At 40.1% G+C, this 23,075-nt stretch overlaps 1 protein-coding gene across 3 annotated transcripts in view; it reads left to right on the forward strand.

Annotated features, from left to right (window-relative positions):
* l3mbtl3 (L3MBTL histone methyl-lysine binding protein 3) overlaps positions 1-23,075 on the forward strand; it is a 127,570-nt gene that overhangs the window by 34,840 nt on the left and 69,655 nt on the right. For all 3 annotated transcript variants that reach the window (XM_078213718.1, XM_078213720.1, XM_078213719.1), the window contains exons 6-12: positions 1,294-1,393; positions 2,309-2,403; positions 5,128-5,232; positions 10,004-10,139; positions 13,879-13,970; positions 15,485-15,636; positions 19,372-19,448. In XM_078213718.1, the coding sequence (XP_078069844.1) occupies positions 1,294-1,393; positions 2,309-2,403; positions 5,128-5,232; positions 10,004-10,139; positions 13,879-13,970; positions 15,485-15,636; positions 19,372-19,448 (757 nt within the window). The remainder of the gene's footprint in view (positions 1-1,293; positions 1,394-2,308; positions 2,404-5,127; positions 5,233-10,003; positions 10,140-13,878; positions 13,971-15,484; positions 15,637-19,371; positions 19,449-23,075) is intronic.

Here is a 23,075-nt window from a genome sequence, read left to right on the forward strand (position 1 = left end):
TAATTGTCAAAGGATAAATATGAATAAACATATGAGCAAATTAATGAAATTTTATTTGTTCTCTTTGGTACTCTTGATCCTTCGGTACTGTCCTAAAACATTAATAATTGAAGAATTGTGGGAAGGGGGAAGAAAAGACTTTTAAGCGTCATCCATATTGAAGTTCAAAAGAAAATACATTGATAATGGTACAAATTCCTTCTCTCTTGATTTAATATTTAACTTATTTATTAGCGCTGCAAATCATGGATATGTAATGCAGCAAATAGGATGAGGCAGAATTGCAGTCACTATTAGTGGTCAAGTCTAAAGTTGCATAGTCAATATCAAAGCTAAAGCTGTATATTCTTTAAAAGAACTATTCTCCAGTACCAAACTCTAGAGTAATTTTTTTCTTTAAAAAATAATCCGCTTTAAAGCATTTTAACTCTAACTGCTTTTTGAATTTCTACTTCTCCCACTAAAAACTCATTTTCACTGAGCCATGATCAAGACGAGCAAGAAAAAAATTAAATGTGAAGAAATTATGTTTTACTTATCATAGACTTTTAAAATTGTATTTTTAATAGTGTACCCATATATGTTATGAAGTGACTTGATTTGAAGTACAGGCAGAGAGGTTGGCAGGCAGAGCAACTGCTTGGTCTGTTGGAAGTCCTTGGGAGTTTTGAGGGCCTGACCAAATTTGTTTGATGCCAGTGAGTTGCAAGAGCTCAACCAGCGGCATCTCGCCATTTAGAATGGTGGAAAATCTGGCAACTCTGTTGTATGGTTAACATGTCAATCTATTGTTTAATGGGGGGGGAAGAAACAAACAATTGTTGGGGTGTGAGAACACGGATGGAATGGCAATAATTGGAAACTATTTGTAGCATTCTGAGTATATCTATGCTGGTTCCTTTATGAACTGCTCATATGCTGCTCTACAGTGCATGCTGCACTCAGATTTACATTAGGATGCCACATATTGCTGTAGGTAAATTCTACAACACTTTGTACTAGGCAGAGGGTCTACAATTTAGGACCATTCTATATTTTAATGTGAGTGGAGTGCATTGATACACCCATCTTATTTGGCATGACCGAGCTTGGCTGGGAGGATTGTGGCCAAATAATTGAATCTGCTTGCTTTTCTTCTGGTTTCTGAAGATTAGGGAGGGTGAGATCCTTTACTAGTGGCGTTGTCATTTAAGATTGCTGACTGCAATGATCAGTGGAAACTTCAAAACCAAGAAGAAGTGGTGTAGCACATTTCAGTGACGAGTTGAACAGAATGTCATTTATGTAATTTAGGAAGAGAAACAAGGAGAGCTGAAGGTGCTGAAAGTAACTCAGAACAACCACGTCCGAGCTCGAAGAAAAAGAAAAGGCGACTCTGGATTATTAAAGCAAAGTAAGTTGGTACCAAACAATATAATGCACAAACAGCACTCTAGTACTAATGATTAATTGGTATCCTGCTAAACCACTAGCACTTGGGATTTTTACTTTACAGTCAAATTTGATTTGGTTAGAAAAAAGCTGAAAACAGAACAAGAACTGCGTAGATGCTGAGGAAAATCTCCTCAGTTAGAAATGATTTTTACTGGGACTTGTGGGAAGTCAGTACCATAGATTTAATAATACCTAGTAATAGAGCAGTTTCACCTACTTTTCACACTATGGCCGGGGCAGGTGAGGCTCGCAGAACAGAAATCTCCGTTGGCCTCGGGTGGGATTTTATGATCTCGCCCGAGTGAGGTCGTAAAATCCTGCCCTATGTAACTTTATAGAGTGCCTTTGCTTTCTAACTGCAGCGAAAAAAAATGTTAAACTGTCAGCCAAGTAGCCTGAGTTCACTACTGAACCTTGATTGATATCCAAAGGGTATGTCACTGGAAACTCTCTTTTGGGTGATTTTAACACCCTGCCCTATATGAGAATAAAATCAGGCTGTGTATAAAATCTGAACTGCACCCAATCTTGTAAGTTGCAATTGACCCACCTTGTGTCCCAGGTTTGCTGGTATTTATCTGAGGCACTAGATGCTGCCTTGTACACTTGTTTGGGGAGTGGGTGAAAGAACAAGAGCAGTAAGGGAAGAAAATTTCCTGGTCGAACTTTCAAATGTGTCATTTCTGTTGTTAAATAACATAAATGTTCTTATGGCAGCCATTGTGTGACGTGAACCTTTATTAACTGTTTTAAAAGAGTTAGCATGTAGTTCAATTGTGAGTAATTTATTTACGTTCTGAAGAACTTGATAGAGTATGCTATGAATATCAAACCCATGTTTGCCAAACTTGTGTTCTATTCCATTCTTCTGCAGCTTTAACTTTTGGTGGTAAGAGAAAAGCCTGGAGTTGGGCATCTTATTTGGAAGAAGAAAAAGCTGTTGTGGCACCTACTAAACTTTTCAAAGAGGTTAGTTTCTGTGGATATGACTGTTAAACTGTACATCAGTGTCATCCAGAAAAATGTGTGCATGTTGTATGGTAACATTGCCCTGCATGTTTACACTGTTATGATCAGGTGAGGAGGGGTTAAATAGCTCTTCCTTGTTTGATTACAAATATTTTTGCTTGCAAATGACTGTTATGCCAGTTAAGTGAGTGCTTAACTGTTTACACAGTGTATTCCTAAGAACCAATAGGACTGGCTTTCTTGAATTTAACAAAGAAAGCCATTAATATATTATGTTTAAACTGATCAAAGTAAAGTAAAATACACACCGACTTCTGCATACATCCATATGCTCAAAGTCCGCACACGCGCGCACACTAGTTTGGTCAAATTAAAAGTTAAGAGGGTTTTGTAGTCTGCAGCTTGATAACTTGGCTGGATTTGGGCTAAATCTGGTGGTCTTGCTGCTTTAAATGGGTCGTCTTCTGTTTTCAGAATCAGAGGTTCAAAATTGCAGATGTATGATCGTTCTGTTCTTCTGGAGACAGCTGTGGAGTTGTTCTTTCTTTAAAAGCTCTTGCACATGAGCAGAGAGTCAAATAGTAGCAGACAGAGCCCAAAAGCTTGCAAGTTGCGTAGAAAGAGAGAGAGAGAGGGAGGAAGGATCTTGCTCAGTTTCTTGGCTATTTGTCCTCAGTTCTGCTGAGAAAACATGCGTAAAACACACAAAGAGTTGACTTGTCATGTAACCAACCCCTCTAACTGACCAGTAATTCAAACATGATCATGTATTTCAATTGTAACTTGATTTGGTCAGATCTGGCAGCCCCCTTCTTAGTCAGGGTCTTATTCTTTATGTGATTATGTTTGGTTTGTCTTCACCCTTCACAGTACCTGAATATTGTGCTAATAGAAAAGGAAATAATGTTCCTTCACATTCCATTGAGATCATTGCCTTTGGGTTTTTACAAACATACTAGGGGTGATTCACCCAAAAGTGCTGAATTGGTGAGAAAACTGGTCTAGATCACAACTGTTTTTTCAGTGCAACTTCAGGTCTGAATCCCCCCACTCTGTGCACTGCAGAGGTTCCAATTGCCCCTTGGGCAATGCCAGGGGCACCAGCTGGCACTGCGGGTGCCCAAGCCCGGGGGCACCACCCACCCTGCCGCCTGACCCCCTGGGGGCCCCAATTGCCCCCCCCCCCCCTCCTTCACTCTGGCGGGGTTTCCCGTGAGTCCCCTGAACGTGGGGAGCTACTGAGTGAAATACTCCTGGCGGGGTGGGAGATGCTATCGGGCCCAGCAAGTTTCGTGCCGGGCCCGATAATAACATTAAAAATACATTAAAAACAGATTAAAAACACTTGCCTCTCTTCCTATCAGTTTCCAGCACGGTCTCGACTGCACCTGTTCTCTGGCTCTGGGAGGGGCGCATGCATCGGGAACGCAAGTGCAAATCCTGTTAAATGGCCGACTTGCGCATCTCCCGATCCGACCCGCCAGAAAATGTGCGGGTCGCGATGGGGGAATCGCCCCCACCATCTCCGTCTCAATGGAGTTGAGAGTGGAATGTACATTGGGTAGCCATTTGGCTGTGATTTCAAGTCGCTTTAAGTCTGTTGTAAAAAAAATCTGTTTTTATAGTTAAATTCATATTTCTAGCCAATGTATTAGAAATCATTATTTGACTTAAAGCCCATCTTCATGACAACTCATTCTCTATCCCCAAAAAGCTTATCCTAAGATTTTGTTGGCTTCATGTCAGAGTGCATCCTGTAAAATAAACTACATCTGTGAATGCATTACAATAGAGCAGAATCAGCTCTTTTCCACCACACTAATTTATTTATGTTCTCTCATTATTGGCACATTTTCTCATTATTGGCATGTGAAAGCATAGATCTCCCTTATCTCTCAATAAAAAGGCCTTTCAGGCATTTTGGTGATTTTGGAGTAGATTAAATAATAATGGCAGCAAAATATTTAAAGCAGAACTGGGGCAGACTTGAGATGTAAGGAGCTTCACCTGGGGTAAATTCAGCAGAGCTTTCAGCATGAAATGGAAATGCATTCCATAGAAAGGTAAAAAGTGGGTGATAAACCAGTCTGTGCTGCTGTAATAGCTATGATTGAAGTTGAAATAAAGCAAGATATTCATAGACTTGACACTCAGCATTTCCAATCATTAGGGAGCGGCAGACGAGCAGACTGCTAAACCATATTGAGGAAAAGGTTCATTAAGATTTGGAAGAAGTCATATTCAAACTGTGTAATAAATTTGGTCAGACTTTACCTTGAGTATTGTGCCCATTGAGGCACAAGGAGACATTTAACCTGACGGCGAGTTGGGGGCAACGTTGTAATATGAGAAAAGGAAAAACTACAAGACCAAGTTCTTCAACCCACCACATCGTTGCCTTTTTAACTAAGCTTTTTGTCAACAAAGAACAGTACAGCACAGGAAACAGGCCCTTCGGCCCTCCAAGCCTGTGCCGCTCCTTGGTCCAACTAGACCAATCGTTTGTAACTGTTCTGATATTCTTTGGTTTGGTGTCAATTTTTGTCTGATTGTGCTCCTGGGATGTACTTTGAGATATTTCACCACTTTTGGATTGTACAATAATAGCCTGATCCCTGCTAAAGGACTACATTTTGTTTCAGTAGTCCAGAGATTTAAAAAAATATATATTTTGCACAGATAAAATACCTTTTTTTCTTAATCTTCTATTTCATTTTATTCTAGTGCCAGTCATTTCCACAGAGCAAAAATGGATTTAAAGTTGGAATGAAACTCGAAGGGGTTGACCCCGAACATCCATCCATGTACTGCGTTCTTAGTGTGGCTGAGGTCTGTCTTCAAACATCATCTATTAATAACATAGCTAAAAATAACACTGTGCATTCGGAAAACAGGTTTAAAAAAGCATTTGTTCACAGGATGTGGGTATCGCTGGCCAAACTAGAATTTATTGTCCATCCCTAATTGCCCTTGAGAAGGTGGTGGTGAGCCCTCCAACTTGAACCATGGCAGTTCATGTGGTGTGTGTACACCCAGAGTGCTGTTAGGAAGGGAGCTCCAGGATTTTGACCCAGTGACAGGGAAGGAACAGCGATTATAGTTCAAAGTCAGGATGGTGCGTGGCTTGGACGGGTATTCCCTTGTCCTTCAAGGTGGTAAAGGTTGAGAGTTTGGAAGGAAAGGAAAGTGGAGGAGATTGCAAGAAGTAACTACAAGGCCCACTTAAAAACATTTAGGATATTGCATTGCAGATCCAATCGGGTCTTGTTACATTTTGCTGCCAGTAGGTTATTTTATTTTTTAACATTGGCAGTAGAAGTTGCGAGTGATTTGTAGCACATTACAGTTTGGAAATGTAGATTCAATCTATTTCAATATTTAACATGTCCTGCTGCTTGATAAAAAATGTCAAATAATCCCTTTACAATTTTGATCTGCCATGAAAATAGAAAAAAAAATTAAAATCTAGCTAGATGGCACCAACGTATTTTCTGGAACTTTTACATTTCTGGGACCTTGTTTTCTAAGATTATTATTTTGGAGGTTAACAAGCTCTGACTTGCCACCACTCCTACTTTGCAACTGTTGAAGACTATGTTGTAGTGGTGTATCTGCAAACCTTATTTCAACTTTTGCATCATTATTAAATGTAGCAAACTGGCAAGTATTCATTTGCGATAGTGGCAAGCCTTGTGGCACGAGATTACAGTGTCCTCTTGTTGGGCTATCTGACCATTATTTAGTAATTTTGGTTAAAGGAACACTACAATATTTCCAAATGATTTTACCTATTTTATGGGATATATTGCTTCTAGCAATCTCTCTGAATGCCCAGTGTCCTTCATCATTGAGGATATTAGATGATTTTTCAACCCTAGATTTCTCCAGAGGTGTTGAATGTTCTCTGTTGCCTAATAACAAATACTTTTTTTTTCTTTAATGTGATAGATGATATTTTTTCAATTTCAGTCTTTCCATTCAGACCTCTGTAGACTACAGCTTATTGTGGCCTGGCAAATTTGAATACCATTGATATTCTTCCACACAGCAGTGGAAATGTGGAACTCTCTGCACCCTTCCACCCCCACCCACCCACAGAAATACTGTTAAAGCTAGGCCAATTGTAAACTTCAAAACTAAGATTGATAGTTTCCCATCAAAACCTATGAAGGTTTACAGAATCAAGAGTGGTGAATTAAATCAATATGTTAATCAGCCATGATCTAATGGGTAATGGAACAGTTTTGAAGGGCTGGTTGGCCTACTCTCATTCCTAACATTTATAAAATTATTGACAGCTTTTAAATTAAAACTAAATACTTTTTGATGAAACAGCAAAAGACCAATTAATACAGAAACAACTTGGTTTTTTTATGAAAATATTTTGATCATTCCTAAAAACAAAGCCACACATTATTTAAGTTGAAGTTATGACCCTACTTGCTGAAGGGAATGTGACTAGATTATTTTTGATAAGACTAAATGATGCTCATGCTTACAGGCTTAATTTATGAGGACCGGTTTCAAAAATTTGGATTATATTTCTTTTGAGTATAGAAAATTGAGCAGTGATCTAAACAAGATGTCTAAAATGGTAAAAAGATTTGATAGGGTAAATAAAGAGAAACAGCTTCCTCTGCTGGGGAAAGAATTAAAGGAGTCATCAACAGTGCTATCAAGTGGCATTTGCTTAGCAATAACTTTTCCACCAAAGCTCAGTTTGGGTTCTGGCAGAGCACTCATCTCCTGACCCCATTATAGCCTCGGTTCAAACATGGACAAAAGAGCTGGACTCCAGAGGTGAGATGAGAGTAACTGTCTTTGACATCAAGACAGCGTTTGACCAAGTGTGGCATCAAGGAACCCTAGCAAAATGGAGTCAATGGGATTTGGGGGAAAGCTCTCTCCTGGTTGGAGTCCTACTAAGCACAAAGAAAGATGGTTATGGTTGTTGGAGGTCAATCATCACAAGTCCAGAACAGCACTGTAGAAGTTCCTCAGGATAGTGTCCTAGGCCCAACTATCTTCAGCTGCTTCATCAATGACCTCCCTTTCATAATAAAGTCGGAAGTGGGGATGTTCACTGATTGCGCAATGTTTAGCAACGTTTGCGACTGAAGCAGACGTGTCTAAATGTAGCAAGACCTGGACAATATCTGGGCTAGGGGTTGATAGGCGGCAAATAACATTCGCGCCATACAAGTGCCAGGCAATTAACATCTACAAGAGTGAATCTCATGTTATGATCCCAGTTGGTGTTATAAATAGATAGGAAAATCCCAGAATGGAACACTGGCTGAAAAGACAGTAACTTTTGCTTTTCATTTAGAAAATGTGGAATCACAGGACCGCGAATTAGTTACAATAACGAGAAAATAAACATTTATTAAACATGAAAAGTTTGATCAAGTTTGATCTATTCCCACTTTATGTATATACACAAATTTTAAGGTTAATGTGGGTGACAAAGTATAACTTAGGTTTTAACTCCTTTAATTCTTTCCCCAGCAGAGGAAGCTCTTTCTCTTTATTTACCCTATCAAATCTTTTTACCATTTTAGACATCTTGTTTAGATCACTGCTCAATTTTCTATACTCAAAAGAAATATAATCCAAATTTTTTAAACCGGTCCTCATAAATTACGCCTATAAGCATGAGCATCATTTAGCACACAGTCCCTTTAAACACACAGACTGGTTGTGGTCAAACGCATGGTACTCTGAACCCAAGTGAATTTCTGTGGGCTTCTCCTCAAAATACCCCAGATGAATCTCATACCACGAGCCCCAAGTCTTACTGAGCTCCAGCATCCACATGAGTGATTTCAAATTCTGCTTTCAAAACGACATACTTTCAAATCTAGGTTTTATATTTCCTCTTCAGGATTCTTTTGTCTTCACAGTTACTTTAACTATCGATTGCCAGACTTTATTATAATGGCACCAAACTCTTGATTTACTTCTAAAGCCTGCTTTCCCACCATAAATCTGGTTACTGCAGCTGTCTCATTAACTCAGGTCACTTTATTTGCTTTTCCCTTGAATTCACGTGAACAATACCTTGTTCAACTTCTTGGTTTCTGTTCCCTTAACTTCATTCTTCCCAAGACATTCTTTCTGTTCCAATTCCTAGGTTGTCTGGACTTAATCTGGTTTTTTGGGAAGTTTGCCTTTTTTCAGCCCTCTTGTTCTTTCCAGCTTTTCTTCTGGCAGAGACGAGAAATGTTCACTCCCTGGCTTCCTATCTTCAACTGCAATATATCCAGCCAAAAAACTAAACTCAAAAAGCCTCCATACCTTAAAGGTGCTGCTGATTGCTAAGCAATAACTTTATGCATCTGCCAATGTGTTTACTTTTCATGCCGTAACCCTCTCTAAGCACAATAGAAGCACAGTTGGAACTGAGTAAATCCCCACAAATACATACACCTTTGCCAGTTTACTGTTCTTTACACAGAAACACTAAATTAAACCCACTTAAAACTGTAACTTCTAATAGTTATCGATGCCAATATACATTCCTTAAAACTGCCTTTGTTTTTCTGACACTAACCATCGCCCTTGACATTCAGTGGCATTACCACTATTAAACCACTATCAACACCTTGGAGGTTACTGTTGGACCAGAAACCAGACTAGCCATATAAATTGCTAGCCTGTTTGAATGGTACCCCATTCACAAACACTCATTCCGTCCACCACCGGCACACAATGGTAGCAGCATGTACAAACTATCAGATACACTTCAGGAACACACCAAGGCTCCATAGACAATGTCTTCTAAAACCACATCTGCTACCACCTATAAGGACAAGGGCAACAGACACATGGGAACACCACCACCTGGAAGTTCCTCTCTAAGCCACTCACCATCCTGACTTGGAAATATCGCTATTCCTTCACTGTCGCAGGATCAGAATCATGGAACTCCGTCTCTAATAGCAGTGTGAGTGTACCTACATCACACGGACTGCAGTGGTTCACCACCACCTTTTCAAGGGCAGTTGAAAATGGGCAATAAATACTGGCCTCGCCAGCGATAACCCCATCCCATGAATGATTTAAAAAAAACATTTTACAGTACTTCCTGGACATCTTCAGAAGCATCCAGAATTCTAAATTTGGGGTTTGGTGGGGGCGGGGGTTAGGGGGGTGGTTGAGGAAGATGTGGTGGTAGGCAAGTGATATAGACTGTTTTGAGCTTATTTTATAAAGAAGAAATCTCCTTGTTGCTTTCTTTAATATGATTGCTACTTTCTAAATGGACATCAATGTGGACCCTTGTATACTTGTCTTGGGAACACTGGGTGGAAATGTTGGGACTTCTGGCGCATATCATTCTACTAGTTCCAATTTATTTGCTAACGTCAATGCAAGGTTGGGTTACAGATTCAGGAAGTACCTTTACTTTCCCTTCATAGAGTTTTGCAATTTAAGATTAATTGTGTGGTAACCGGATGGACTTGGGTTCTTTCCCCCTCCTTCCATTTGATTGTACTGTTTTACAATTTAGTGTAATTTCAGTTTAAAAGAAAGGCAGTTTGATGGGTAAATTTCTGATGTACTCAATGTGAAATTTACAAATAAGATAACCTTGCAGGTGTGTGGCTACAGAATAAGGCTCCACTTTGACAAATACCCTGATTGCTATGACTTCTGGGTAAACGCTGACTCATCAGATATTCACCCTGTGGGATGGTGTGAGAAAACGGGACATAAGCTTAACCCTCCCAAAGGTAAGTTCCAAACTGATTGCAGATACATTTTAACATGGAGCAAGTTGCTATTGACCTCCTTTTAAGAATGTTGTAAAGTTAACCCTAAACAAAAAAGTTCTCTTTCAGATAAAAGCTTAGCCTGACTGTTTGTTTAATGCCCAATGAGAAATGTGCAGTGAAAGGTCTTTAATGGGTAAAATGAAACACCAATGAAGAGCAGGGAAGCATGATGAGTTGTGAGTTTCTGAGTTCCTTCATAGCTGAGTTTCAGTCTCAAGCTATGTAGCTGTTGTGAACCTACATGAACAAGGACAGAAAAAGACCACCTAGTTCAACCTGTCACACCCACAGAGTGAAACCTAGTCCATTCCATTGCACCTTCATTTTCAATTTGAGTATATTGGTGGAATACTTCATAAGTTTGTCACTAATGATCCCAATATTTTTTGCTCTTCCTTATTAATCCATAAAATAGCTTTTGTATTGTCTGGGACATTGCAGTATTTTCATGGTTGAGTCATCTATCTGAATAGATAAAAATGTCTGTATTTTAGACCACAAAAAATGTATAGACCTGTTCTCATTGCATATGCTAACAATGCCCAAGATTGCACCTAGAATTCTCACCTATGCTGTTTCAAAGCAATGAAGAGTTTGATGTTGGGAAGCCATTATCATGATTGGCTGATACTGAAATATTAAGACAAAAATAAAATACTGCTAATGCTGAAAACCTGAAATGACAACAGAAAATATAGGAAATACGCAGCAGAACTTGTGCATCCTTGGAGAGAAGACCCAGTTAATATTTCAGGTCTGGGACTGAAATGTTGGGCTGAATTTTTGTTCTTGGATCCTGATCCCAATGCCCACTCCGAATTCTGGAAGAGGTTTTTGAGGCAGCAGCCAATAAAAAGGACAGTTGTCAGGCGAACAGACAGGAGGCCCAATGAAAAGAAATACATGCAAATCTTTACTATGATGCCTTTATACAACCACTTGATTTCTCAATGCTTTACAAGCACAACCAATGAAGTACTTTTGAAATATACTGTCATCTAGTAAACATGGTAGCCAATTTGCAAACTTTCCCAAGCAGCAATGCGAGAAAGACCAATTAATCTGTTTTTTGTGCTTTGAGGGATAAATATTCCCCAAAATGCCAGGGATAATTCTTCTGTTATTCTTCAAAATGGTACCGTGGGATCTTCTACATCCACCAATCAGGCAGATGGGTCTTGGCTTAACATCTCATTTGAAAGAAAGCACCCCGAGAGTGCAACAGTCCCTCAAGTACTGCATTTGAGTGTTAGTGTTGATTTTTGTGTTCAAGTCCTGGACTGGGGCTTGAATTCTGAACCTTGTAATTTAGTGCATGTGGCTCAGTCGGTAACAATAGGAACACCTGAGTCACTGGGAGTTGTGGGTGTTGCTCCTGCAGGTGGGGAGACAGAGAGGTGGAGATGCCCTCTGAAAACTTGTCAGAGCTCCAAAATATACCGTGTTCACAGTTGCCAGGCCATCATTGCGAGGGGAATCTCTCCACAGAATGGCTTAACCCCATACCTGTGGCCCTCACAGCCCAGTGTAGTCATGCTGGACTGCTTTGCAGGATGCACCTCTGTTTGTGTGAAGAATACCCTCAACTGGCAGTCTAATTGGAATGATTGGTCCCACACAGCTGCTGACCTTGGGTTGAAAATTCAGCCTGTTGACGCATTTTCTCTCCCCAAAAAGATGCTGTCACAGCTATCGAGCATTTTCTGTTTTTATGTCTGAAATATTATGACACTGAATCATTGGCTCCGGCAATAACTATGAAGTGGGAAGGGACAGGAGGAAGACTTAAAACCAAGAAAACTGCAAGTATAGATTCTCTAGGTCCTGCCAAATTTAATAGCAGATTGTTGCTGGGCAGGTTGGGTGCTTTTTGACAGGAAGGCAGCCAGGGAATAAAGCAGAGAAAGTTTAACATTGGGGAAGTGGGGTGCAATCAGACATGGCAGGGACAGGGGTTAGGGACGGATGGTCAATTGCAGGGTTCCATCACAGAGAATGGAGGTTAACTGTTCACAGGGGTCAATATTGCACGGAGATATGTTTGGCTTGCAGTGGGAGGGTATAGCAAAATAAAGGAATTCAAACCATGCTTTTTTTGTGAAATAATGAATATGTAGAAGATTTTGTGAACAAGAATTTAGATGAATAAGTGTTTCTGCTACAACTCGTATGAGAATGGAGTGCAATTGGGAGGGGGAAGAAATTCCAATCAATTTTTCAAACTCATTAATGTTTGAAGTGGGAATAAGAGCAGTTAATCAGATTCTTGTTCTCGGAAGTGTCAGTGGTCAAGTGGAATAAATTACATATGAAAATTGGTTAAGTTGTGAGATATTGAAATTGATAGGTTTCTATGAGTGAACTGATAAATAGTTCTTGATGGAAATATTGGGAGTAAATAGTTCAATATAAATTCCCAACACCAGGAAACAAAGAAGCAAGAAATCAGGATAGGAATACCATGCAAAGAGGCCAACATGGAGAATAATTGCGTAATTTTATTTGGTTTGTTCACATGTCAAATTGAGCGATTTGAAACAACAACTACAAATCTGTTGATAAAGCATCCAGCTGATTTTAATATTTTTATTGGTATATGGAACAAAAGGGCAAGAATATGAAGGTTTGATTTTGGAGGTATCATCATAACTTAGGTCAAGTAATGCTGTTTAGTAGGATATGCAGATGTAACGTCAAAATATCAAAAGCTATGCCCTTAACAATAATGTTCTCGATGTCTGTTTTGTTGGTGATGTCTGCAATCATACCAATAAATGCCCACAAAATGATTTGTGGAAATTTTGGTAAGCATTTTCATCAGTTTGCTCAAGCCTTGGGGCCATAAAGTAGGAAGTGAACACATACCTATTATAGAAACAACATTTGGATTGAAAGTGAATCCAAGAGATGTTCCATATTTAAACTTTGTAATCTCATTACTACAACAACAAGTTCAAGGCTGTATTTATTTCAAAAGCATACCTGTAAGCTGAAAGTAATGGTAAAGCTGCAAGTTGGAATAACTTTCCATTGAATGCAGATTCCCTACTCCCCTGTGCTGGTGGTGTTATGGACACAGAGCAAATTATAAATTCCTTATATCCAACTAGTTCCATTCGCCAGACCTACAGTCATGATCGCGAGAAGCAAAGTGGATAGCTTTCAAAATAAATTGCAAAAAATAAACAAATGGGCTTAGAAAAAAAAACAATGAATTTATAATATTTGTACATTTTCCCCATTTTATAAATATATAATTATAATGTGGCTCGTGGTTATGACTGGTCATGATGCAATGGAGCTCCACCTCCACCTTTTTAGAAACAATTCTGATTTTGTTGTTCAATCTCATTGTAAATGCTGTTTCCTGTGGAGCTGATGCCTTTTTATGGTGAATAAGATCATAAGAATAGGAGCAGGTGTTGACCCTATGTCCTCTCAAGTCTGCTCAACCATTCCGTACGATTGTGGCTGATCTTCATCTCTATTTTCCCACCTGCTCCAAATCCCTTGACTTCCTGAGAAATAAAAATCTGTCCGTCCCAGCCTTGAACTTAATGAATGATGGGCATCCACAGCCCTCTGTGGTCCAGAATTCCAAAGATTCACAAGTGAATGGAAAGGGATATATGGATAGTAAATCTTTGTTTGAAATGCTTGCGCTTGTGAAGTTGACTGTTACTTTTTTCTGTTCTAGGCTACAAAGAAGATGAGTTTAACTGGCCAATATATCTGAAGATGTGCAAGGCCCAAGCTGTGCCCAAATCCCTTTTTGAAAACCAAAATACAGTAAGCATATAACATTATTCAACATAGTTGGCTTGGAAGCTGTTGTGACTTTCACGGCTGTCTGCTGTAAATATGTGGTTTCAATTTTTGCCTGTAAAGTATGTGACCATACAGTGAGGAGCACTTTTAATTTGAAGCACCCAACTCCCGATTTTAAAGGGAGGGGTTGCGGGTTTGATGTGAGTCTCACACACAGGAACTCTGAAGATATGGAGCTCTGGACAGTCTTAATAATGGGGCTTCATTATTTAATTTGATTTATTATTGTCACACGTACTGGTATACAGTGAAAAGTATTGTTTTTTGCGTGCTATACTAAGCACACCGTACATAGAGAAGGGAAGGAGAGGGTGCAGAATGTAGTGTTACAGTCATAGCTAGGGTGTAGAGAAAGATCAACTTGATACGAGGTGTGTCCGTTCAAAAGCCTGATGGCAGCGTAGCTTAACTTTCATCAGAGTCCCACCCTGGCTTATATCAGGAGTGGAAAATCGCAGGCACAAGACTGCAGTGGGGCCCGTGAGATGGGTACTCTCCAGGCCAACTTGCTAAAACTCCCTGGGATAGAAATAAGAATGGGGTTGTCGTGGGTTTTCAGTAATGAAACAAGCTATTGAATCAGAGTCGCTTTTGAAGCTAGTGATTTTATGCAGATGACAATGGCATATGAGCTGTAGGTGGTTGCCATAACTGGACCAAAATTGTGCTAGGGACATATTCAGGTCATGCATAATTTTCTTTTCAGGGCAACAGATTAATTTCAGTAAGTTGGCATAAAAGATTTTTTGTAAAAAGAAATGTAGTTTTTCTAAACGGGAAGAAAAGTCCGGAGTGATTTCCCTTAAATAGTAAAATATGCAGTATATTTATATGCACAATTAAATAATATAGTTCAAAGTAACATGTTATGATTATTCAGATATACGAACACAAAAAAGTGTTCTGGTCAGCTTCATGTTGGTACTTCCATTTGTAACTAGGGCAAGTGAGTGAACAAATATGACCAATCCAATCAGCTTCTATGCTTGCCATGTGTATGGTGCTTTTTACTGCCTGAATATCAAGAGTTTTTCTAAAAGGAAATCCTGGAGGCAGCAAAGGTGCTGATTCCTGAGTGTATGTAACTGACAGTAAATTCTTTACTCTGTTTACAGCATAGAATGTTCTGTGACACCTGACATTCTGATGCAAGTAACTTCGTTTTTACTTACCCAACCCAGCATTTTTAATTAGTTAAAAATAAAAGCTTATTGTAAGGATCACCAATGTCTATTTAATCTTGGGTTTGGTTAATGCAGTTTGGCAATTTCAGATGTGATTCTAGGGCAAAACCTCTTCAAATGAACAATTACAGTGAAACCTCAGACAGAAAGCTGAGCAGGATTGTGTGATCAGCAAGCGGGTCAAGTTATTATAAGACATTAGTAGTTTCCTAGCTGACAGTACCAGGTCTGTAAACAGTATTATCACAGTTTATAAATGATGAGTATGTTTTAAAATCCTTTCTTTTTCAGACAATTACTCCATTAGGCTTCCGAGTGGGTATGAAACTAGAAGCTATTGATAAAAAAAATCCAGAATTTATTTGTGTGGCAACGGTATCCGACATGGTAGATAATCGTTTCTTGGTGCATTTTGACAACTGGGATGAAAGTTATGACTACTGGTGAGCAGATCAGCTTTTATAATGAATTTTATATCTGCTCGGTGTAAAAATCTGAAGTCTATATTAAACTGTCCTAACCACTAGAGGGTGCTAATATGCCATTTAATATATATTTGTGCGCTTGATTGATTTGCAAGATCACAAGAAAGGTGGAAATGGAATCACAGAATTGTTACGACACAAGAGGAGGCCATTTGGCCCATTGTGTCTGCACAGGCTCTCTGAACGAGCAAATCACTTGGTGCAATTCCCTCCGTCTTCCCCCTGTAACTATGCGCGTTCTTTCTATCCAATAACAGTCTAGTTCCCTTTTCAGTGTTTCAGTTGAACTTGCCTCCACCACAAACTCAGGAAGTGCATTCCAGATCCTAACCATTCACTGTGTGAAAGAATTTCCACCTATCACTTCTTCTTTTATTAAGTCATTTAAATCTGTGTCCTCTCATTCTTGATTCTTTCATGAGTGGGAATAGTTCCTCCCTATCTACTCTTGCCCTTCTTTTCTCTAAGGAAAACAGTCTCAACTTCTCCAGTCTATCTTCATAACTGAAGTTCCTGATTTCTGGAACCATCCTGGTGACTATTTTCTGCACCCTTTCTAATGCTTTCACACCCTTCCAAGAACCTGACACATTACCTCAACTTAGGCTGAACTAGTGACTGATACAAGTTCACCTTAACTTCTGCATTTCTGTAGATTATCCATTCAGAATAAAGAAAACTTAAATTCCTTCATTCGCACTAACTGTCCTGTGAATGAGTGTACGGTTTTTGCCTTCATCTTGAAGAACATTCCATGTATTGATCATTTCTTGCTTTTCTTGGCATTTGTCCCACACAAGTTTGTCCCACTCGATCAGAGAAGACAGAGGGTAGCAGTGGAAGGGTGCGTTTCTGAATGGAGGGCTGTGACAAGTGGTGTTCCTCAGGGATCAGTGCTGGGACCTTTGCTGCTTGTAATATATATAAATGATTTGGAGGAAAATATAACTGGATTGATTAGTAAGTTTGCAGACGACACAAAGGTTGGTGGATTTGCGGATAGCGATGAGGACCATCAGAGGATACTGCAGCATATAGATCAGTTGGAGACTTGGGTGGAGAGAAGGCAGATGGAGTTTAATCCGGACAAATGAGAGATAATGCATTTTGGAAGGTCTAATACAGATAGGAAGTATACAGTAAATGGCAGAACTCTTAGGAGTAGGCAAAGGGATCTGGGTGTACAGATACACTGGTCACTGAAAGTGACAATGCAGGTGGAGAAGGTAATCAAGAAGGCATACGGCATGCTTGCCTTCATCGGCTGGGGTATTGAGTTTAAAAATTGGCAAGTCATGTTACAGCTTTATAGAATCTTAGTTAGGCCGCACTTGGAATATAATGTTCAATTCTGGTCGCCACACTACCAGAAGGATGTGGAGGCTTTGGAGAGGGCACAGAAAAGATTTACCAGGATGCCTGATATGGAGGGCATTAGCTATGAGGAGAGGTTGGAGAAACTTGGTTTGTTCTCATTGGAGCGACGGAGGTTGAGGGGCGACCTGATAGAAGTCTATAAGATTATGAGAGGCATGGACAGAGTGGATAGTCAGAAGCTTTTTCCCAGGGTGGAAGAATCAATTACTAGGGGGCATAGGTTTAAGTGCGAGGGGCAAGGTTTAAAGAAGATGTACGAGGCAGATTTTTTACACAGAGAGTAGTGGGTGCCTGGAACTCGTTGCCGGGGGAGGTAGTGGAAGTGGATACGGTAGTGACTTTTAAGAGGCGTCTTGACAAGTACGTGAATAGGATGGGAATAGAGGGATATGGTCCCCGGAAGGGTAGGGGGTTTTAGTTAAGTCGGGCAGCATGGTCGGTGCAGGCTTGGAGGGCCAAACGACCTGTTCCTGTGCTGTAATTTTCTTTGTTCTAACATAAAATGATTGGAAATCTAGTCACATGTGATTACTAAGTTTGACTATAATAATATTTAAAAGAAAAGTGCTGTTACCGTCTAGAAAAGATTACTTATTATTGCTATTTACTTTTTATCTTTCCTTTCAGTTTTTGATTAAATATAGAATTATCGCCTAATTTCCCAATTACAAATAGAGGAAGAGTTTGAGACATTAAAACAGAAAGTGCTGGAAGTACTACGCAGGTCAGGCAGCATCTGTGCAGAGAAAAAATGTTGATGTGTCAAGTTGATGACCCTTCATTAGAACATTATTTCAAATTTCCAGCACCTGCAGTATTTTGCTTTTGTATTAGTGGCGAATTCTAGACACTTGGGAGTTAATTTCAATAAGGAGTTCCCAATAACCTGACATAAATTTAGCAGATGATTAGCAGCTTGAGCCTGACCGTTATGCCTGTCCTCGGGGATTACTGCTGAACTTAGGGTGAAGCAGTCAAAAAAAACCTCTGTGGAACTTCTGCCACCTGTTGTCCATTGGCCACTCTTTGCACCCATTTTTATGCTTTAACCTGCTGGTTAGTTGCAGACCAGAAGCAGATACCTTGTGTAATCTTCTGGAAGTGCATATTCAAATACTGGGCAAGAATGCAATCAGACTCCGCTCTGCTGTGATTAGTAGTCAAATGGCCTGCTGTATGTTTATTGAAAGTATTCCGCTGGATGTCTCAGAAATATAGAATCCTAAAGTGCAGAAGAAGGCCATTCGGCCCATTGAGCTTGCACCGACAACAATCCCACCCAGGCCCTATCCCAGTAACCCCACACATTTACCCCACTAATCCCCCTGACACTAAAGGGCAATTTAGCATGACCAATCCACCTAACCTGTACAACTTTGGAATGTGGGAGGCAACCGGAACACTCAGAGGAAACCTATGCAGACACTGGGAGAACGTGCAGACTCCACACACAGTATAACCCAAGGCAGGAATTGAACCCAGGTCCCTGGCGCTCAATTCCGGCCTCAGATCATTGTCTCTGTAAAGTTTGCACTTTCTCCCCGTGTCTGCTTAGGTTTCCTCCCACAGTCCAGAGTAGTGCAGGTTAGGTCGATTGACCATGCTATGTTGCCCCTTAGTATCAGGGGGACCAGCAAGATAATAACGTGGGGTTAAGGAGAGAGGGCCTGGGTGGGATTGTTTTCGGTGCAGTCTTGGTGGGCTGAATGGCCTCCTGCACTGTAGGGATTCTGTGAAAATGAGGTGTACCAGCCTTCTGGACATCAAATACAGGGCTCACCTTGGAAGTCCATGTCTCGAGAGTTTAATTATAATTCTCTCAGTTTAAGTTAATGAGCGCTGTGCTGAATTGTTTCCTTGGCACCCCTCTCGAGAATCGGATAACCTCCGCAGCATTTTGTGATCATCTGCTATTTGGTGGTGCTTGTTATGTGTCCCTTGAGATGAAAGCACCTTCCCGTTTAGGGTCAGCACTGGCAGGCACACTCCCAAATTGATTGAAAGACTTCGATCTTCTATATCAAATGTGCATATCTAGAAAATAATATCTTGAAAATTAAATAAAGCTGCACAACTGAACAATGTAAAAGGATTTCAGTTGTGAACCATTGGAATGAAAGCTATGACAATATAAGTATAGTTGCAATCCTGACAAATAGGCTTAAATATTCTCATAACTCCCACAATGCCACATAACGTCAATGGAAGTGTGATTGAAACTGGGTTTCTGCCACACTGCTGGTAAGATTATGGTAGTGGAGTAAAATCAGTGGTTTGTATTTCCATTTATACTGATATATTATAACTTTTTTCCAGGTGTGATGCCACCAGTCCTTACATTCACCCAGTTGGATGGTGCCTGCAGCATGGGAAAACTCTTACAACACCTCCAGGTGAATGCCCTTCACACTTTGGTTGTTGTGTTATATAAAATAGATTATATGAACTTGTGAAGCTACATTCCAGCAGGGTATGCTGCCATCACTCTGGGAAATCAGCGGGTCCTGTGGGAATTTCAATCTGTGAATCTTAATGAGCTAAAACTCATGCAGGACTGATTGGCCTGTGTGACTGAGGTCACAGCATACAAAGCCCAGAATACAATCCAGAACATAAATCCATCAAATCTGAAGTAATCTCGTTTCAAGTACAAATAAAATCTTGCTATGCCACCAAAGAAAATGGCATGGGAATTGCCATGCTATTTAATAGTAATGTTTATTCTGGTTAATTAATTCATTCTTTTGTGGAATGTGGGTGTCTTTATCAAGAATAGCATTTGCTGCTCATCCCTAATTTGCCCTTGAACTGCATGGCTTCCTAGACCATTTCAGTGGCATCACTAGTTGCAAGTCAGCCACACTGCTGTGGTCCAGAGTCACACATGGGCCAGAGCAGATAAGGATGAGAGATTTCCTTCCCTAAAGGGCATTAGTGAACCAGATGGGTCTTTACAAAAGTCAATAATAGTTTTATGGTAACCGTTACTGAGACTAGTTTTCAATTTCAGGTTTTATTAATTGAATTTAAATTCCACCAGCTGGCGTAGTGAGATTTGAGCTCATGTCCCTAGAATATCAGTCTCTGGATTACTTGTCGAGTGAAAATACTACTCTGCCACCTTCTCTCCAATTGAAATATAGATTGCAGGGTGGACTGAAAAAGATGTCTATAAATGACAGTTCTGTGGCAGGGTGGATAAATTATTATATGTAGACAATCCTGCTGTTACTTTCCACATGTCCTGTTTACATGATATTGATGTTGAAGTATTGTTATTGGTGTCAGCAATGGTGATGGATGCAACAGTAGGTCAGTATTTTCTGTCAGTATATTTGGAATCCCGATAGCACGTACCTTAGTGATAGATGAATTACAAAGCATCTGAAAAAGTTAACACATATATTTTGATTAAAATTTCACTGCGTGCTAAAATGAGAAATGTTAGTTTATTCTGAAATATTTGATTATCAAACCATCGGTGTCTTGAAAAAGGCCAAGTTTTGAAATGTTATGTTAATGTACTGATTGTTCCTTTAAGGCAACACAGGGTAAGGGTCAACTGGCCTGGGTGACCAATAGGGACTGAGTGTGGAATCATCCCATGGTGTGGCAGTCGCCTAGGCAGAGACATTTGGGGAGATAGCTAATAGCCCATGAGACTGCTATACAATTCTTATTAATAAATACCTTTCATGTTCACTAATGAAGTCTGTGAAAGTGCATCTTTACATCTGGCAAGAGGATAAATTATTCTGACACGGCCTCTGGCCCGACTGCTGAGAGTATCCTGTTTTAATTGAAGTCTGAAAAAAATTTACTCAGCAGAATGTCTTTCTTTGGGTGAATAGATCCATTTGACTCCTCCGCAGAGGACTGGACACAATACATCAAGTGCCGTGGGTATTATTTCCAAGCAAAAGAAATAGGGGAGGAGGCAAAATGTAAAGCAATTCTCCTAAGCATTTGTGAAACTCAGATCTATAACATTATTTGCAGTTTTACAGCCCCAAGTATGCCTGACTCCAAATCATTTAGTGAGCTTGTGGATTTAGTGAACCCTCAATTGCAACCTCAAACATCAGTCACACTCCAGAGATTCAAATTGAATTTGAGGGTGAGAAGCCCAGGCTAATTGATCACAATTTACATTGCTAATCTGAAGCAATTATTGGAGTATTGTGATTTTGGAGCCACCCTAAACAACATGTCATGGGATATGTTAGCCTGTGTTGTGAACATCAACACAATTCAAAGCAGATTCCTTGCAGAAGTAGGCATAAATTTTAAATGAACTATGGTGATAGTGCTGGTCATGGACTGCGCTGATAAAGTTGCAGAGCACACGGAATGGTGCCGTTCACCAGTTAGGGCAAGAGCCTGCAGCCAATCGTGGTACCAAAACCTCCAAAGCAACTGCGATGTGAGAAACGATTTTAGCCACCAACAAAAAGGTACGGAATATACAATCAGTCAGCAATGCTTAAAGTGGAATGTTACAGATGTGGAGGTAACCACACGCCTGAATCTTGTCAGTTTAAAGAGGACATTTGACAAAGCAGTGCAGAGTTAAGTCAAGATCGCAGAGTAATCGATCAAACAAGATGTGACAAGTATACAATGTGGAAGAGCCTAACACCAGTAATTCTGCTGTTCACTCTCTTTAATCTAAAAATGGGTAAATTAGACCCTATTGCTGTAACTGGGAATCCTCTTAAGATGGACGTGAATACAGGAGCATCTGCCTCTGTGATGGGTGAGCATATATATCAGTAGCTAAGACAGGGAGTTCAACCATTGGACTTGAAGAGCACTTCTACCAAGTTGAAGGATTGTACAGGAGAAGCAGCAAAAATAAAAGGCACAGCAATGATACCTGTAAAATATGGACAAGTCTACACAGGTCCCAGTGGTAATTGAGATGGATGAAGGACCAAGTCTTCTCAGCCGCAATTGGCTTAAAGAAATCAAGTTGAATTGGGTTGAGATTTTTCAAATGCGGGAAGGGGGATTGCCAAACTGATAAGATATGAGAATGTCTTCTGTGAAGAATTGGGCAAAATCAAAGGGCTACAAACTAAGATTTATATGGAATCCAGAGGTGATTCCCCGATTCTTTATATCTTATGAGAGAAAGTGGATACTGAGTTAAAAAGGTTGAATGAGCTCGGCATTATCCAGCTAGTCCACACCCATAGTCCTCGTTTTGAAACCGGACCAGACCACGTGTAATTGTGGCGATTATAAGCTAACGGTTAATCACACAGCTAATCTGGATAAATATTCAATCCCACAAATTAAAGACCTGCATGCAAAGCTGGAAAGAGGTCAATCTTGCACAAAGCGGAGTATGAGTCATGTGTACCAGCAACTCGAATTTGATGATGCTTCCTGTCATGATAAACACACACAAAGGCCTATTCCAGCACACATGCCTACCTTTTGGCATATCTTTGGCATGTGCAAGACCCCAAAGAACATTGGACAGTCTGCTATATGGGGCTATCACGGGTTGTAGTATATCTTGAGGTGTTAGAGACTTCGAGGCAGGAGTTCACCCCGAGAAAGAGAAGTGCACCTTTCAAGCCGTTGAATTGACCTACCTGGAGCATCGCGTAGATGCACAAGGATTGCACCCCATGGAAGATTAAGCTCAAGGTGATCAAGGAAGCGCCTGCCCCCACAAACTGAACTCAAATAGCTTTTGGGGATGATAAATTACTATGGATGTTTTTTTTATCAAACTTATCAATTGTATTGGTCTCCTTGCATATTCTGCTAAAGAAACGTCATTGTTCGTCTTGGAAAGCTCCTCAGGAAGAAACTTTCAACAGGGTAAAGCAATTGCTGCATTCCTCAAACCTGTTAGTTCTTTAATGGGTGAAATGTACTGATATTGATCTGTGATGCCTTGCCATATGGTGTTGGTGTGGTGTTATCCCATGCGATGAAGCAATGAGGTATATGTCAAGGACATCTTAGGCCTAAAAAGACACCCAAAAATCGAGAAGGCAGGACTA

Source organism: Mustelus asterias, chromosome 5 (assembly GCF_964213995.1).
Source record: "Mustelus asterias chromosome 5, sMusAst1.hap1.1, whole genome shotgun sequence".
NCBI classification, from domain to species: domain Eukaryota; kingdom Metazoa; phylum Chordata; class Chondrichthyes; order Carcharhiniformes; family Triakidae; genus Mustelus; species Mustelus asterias.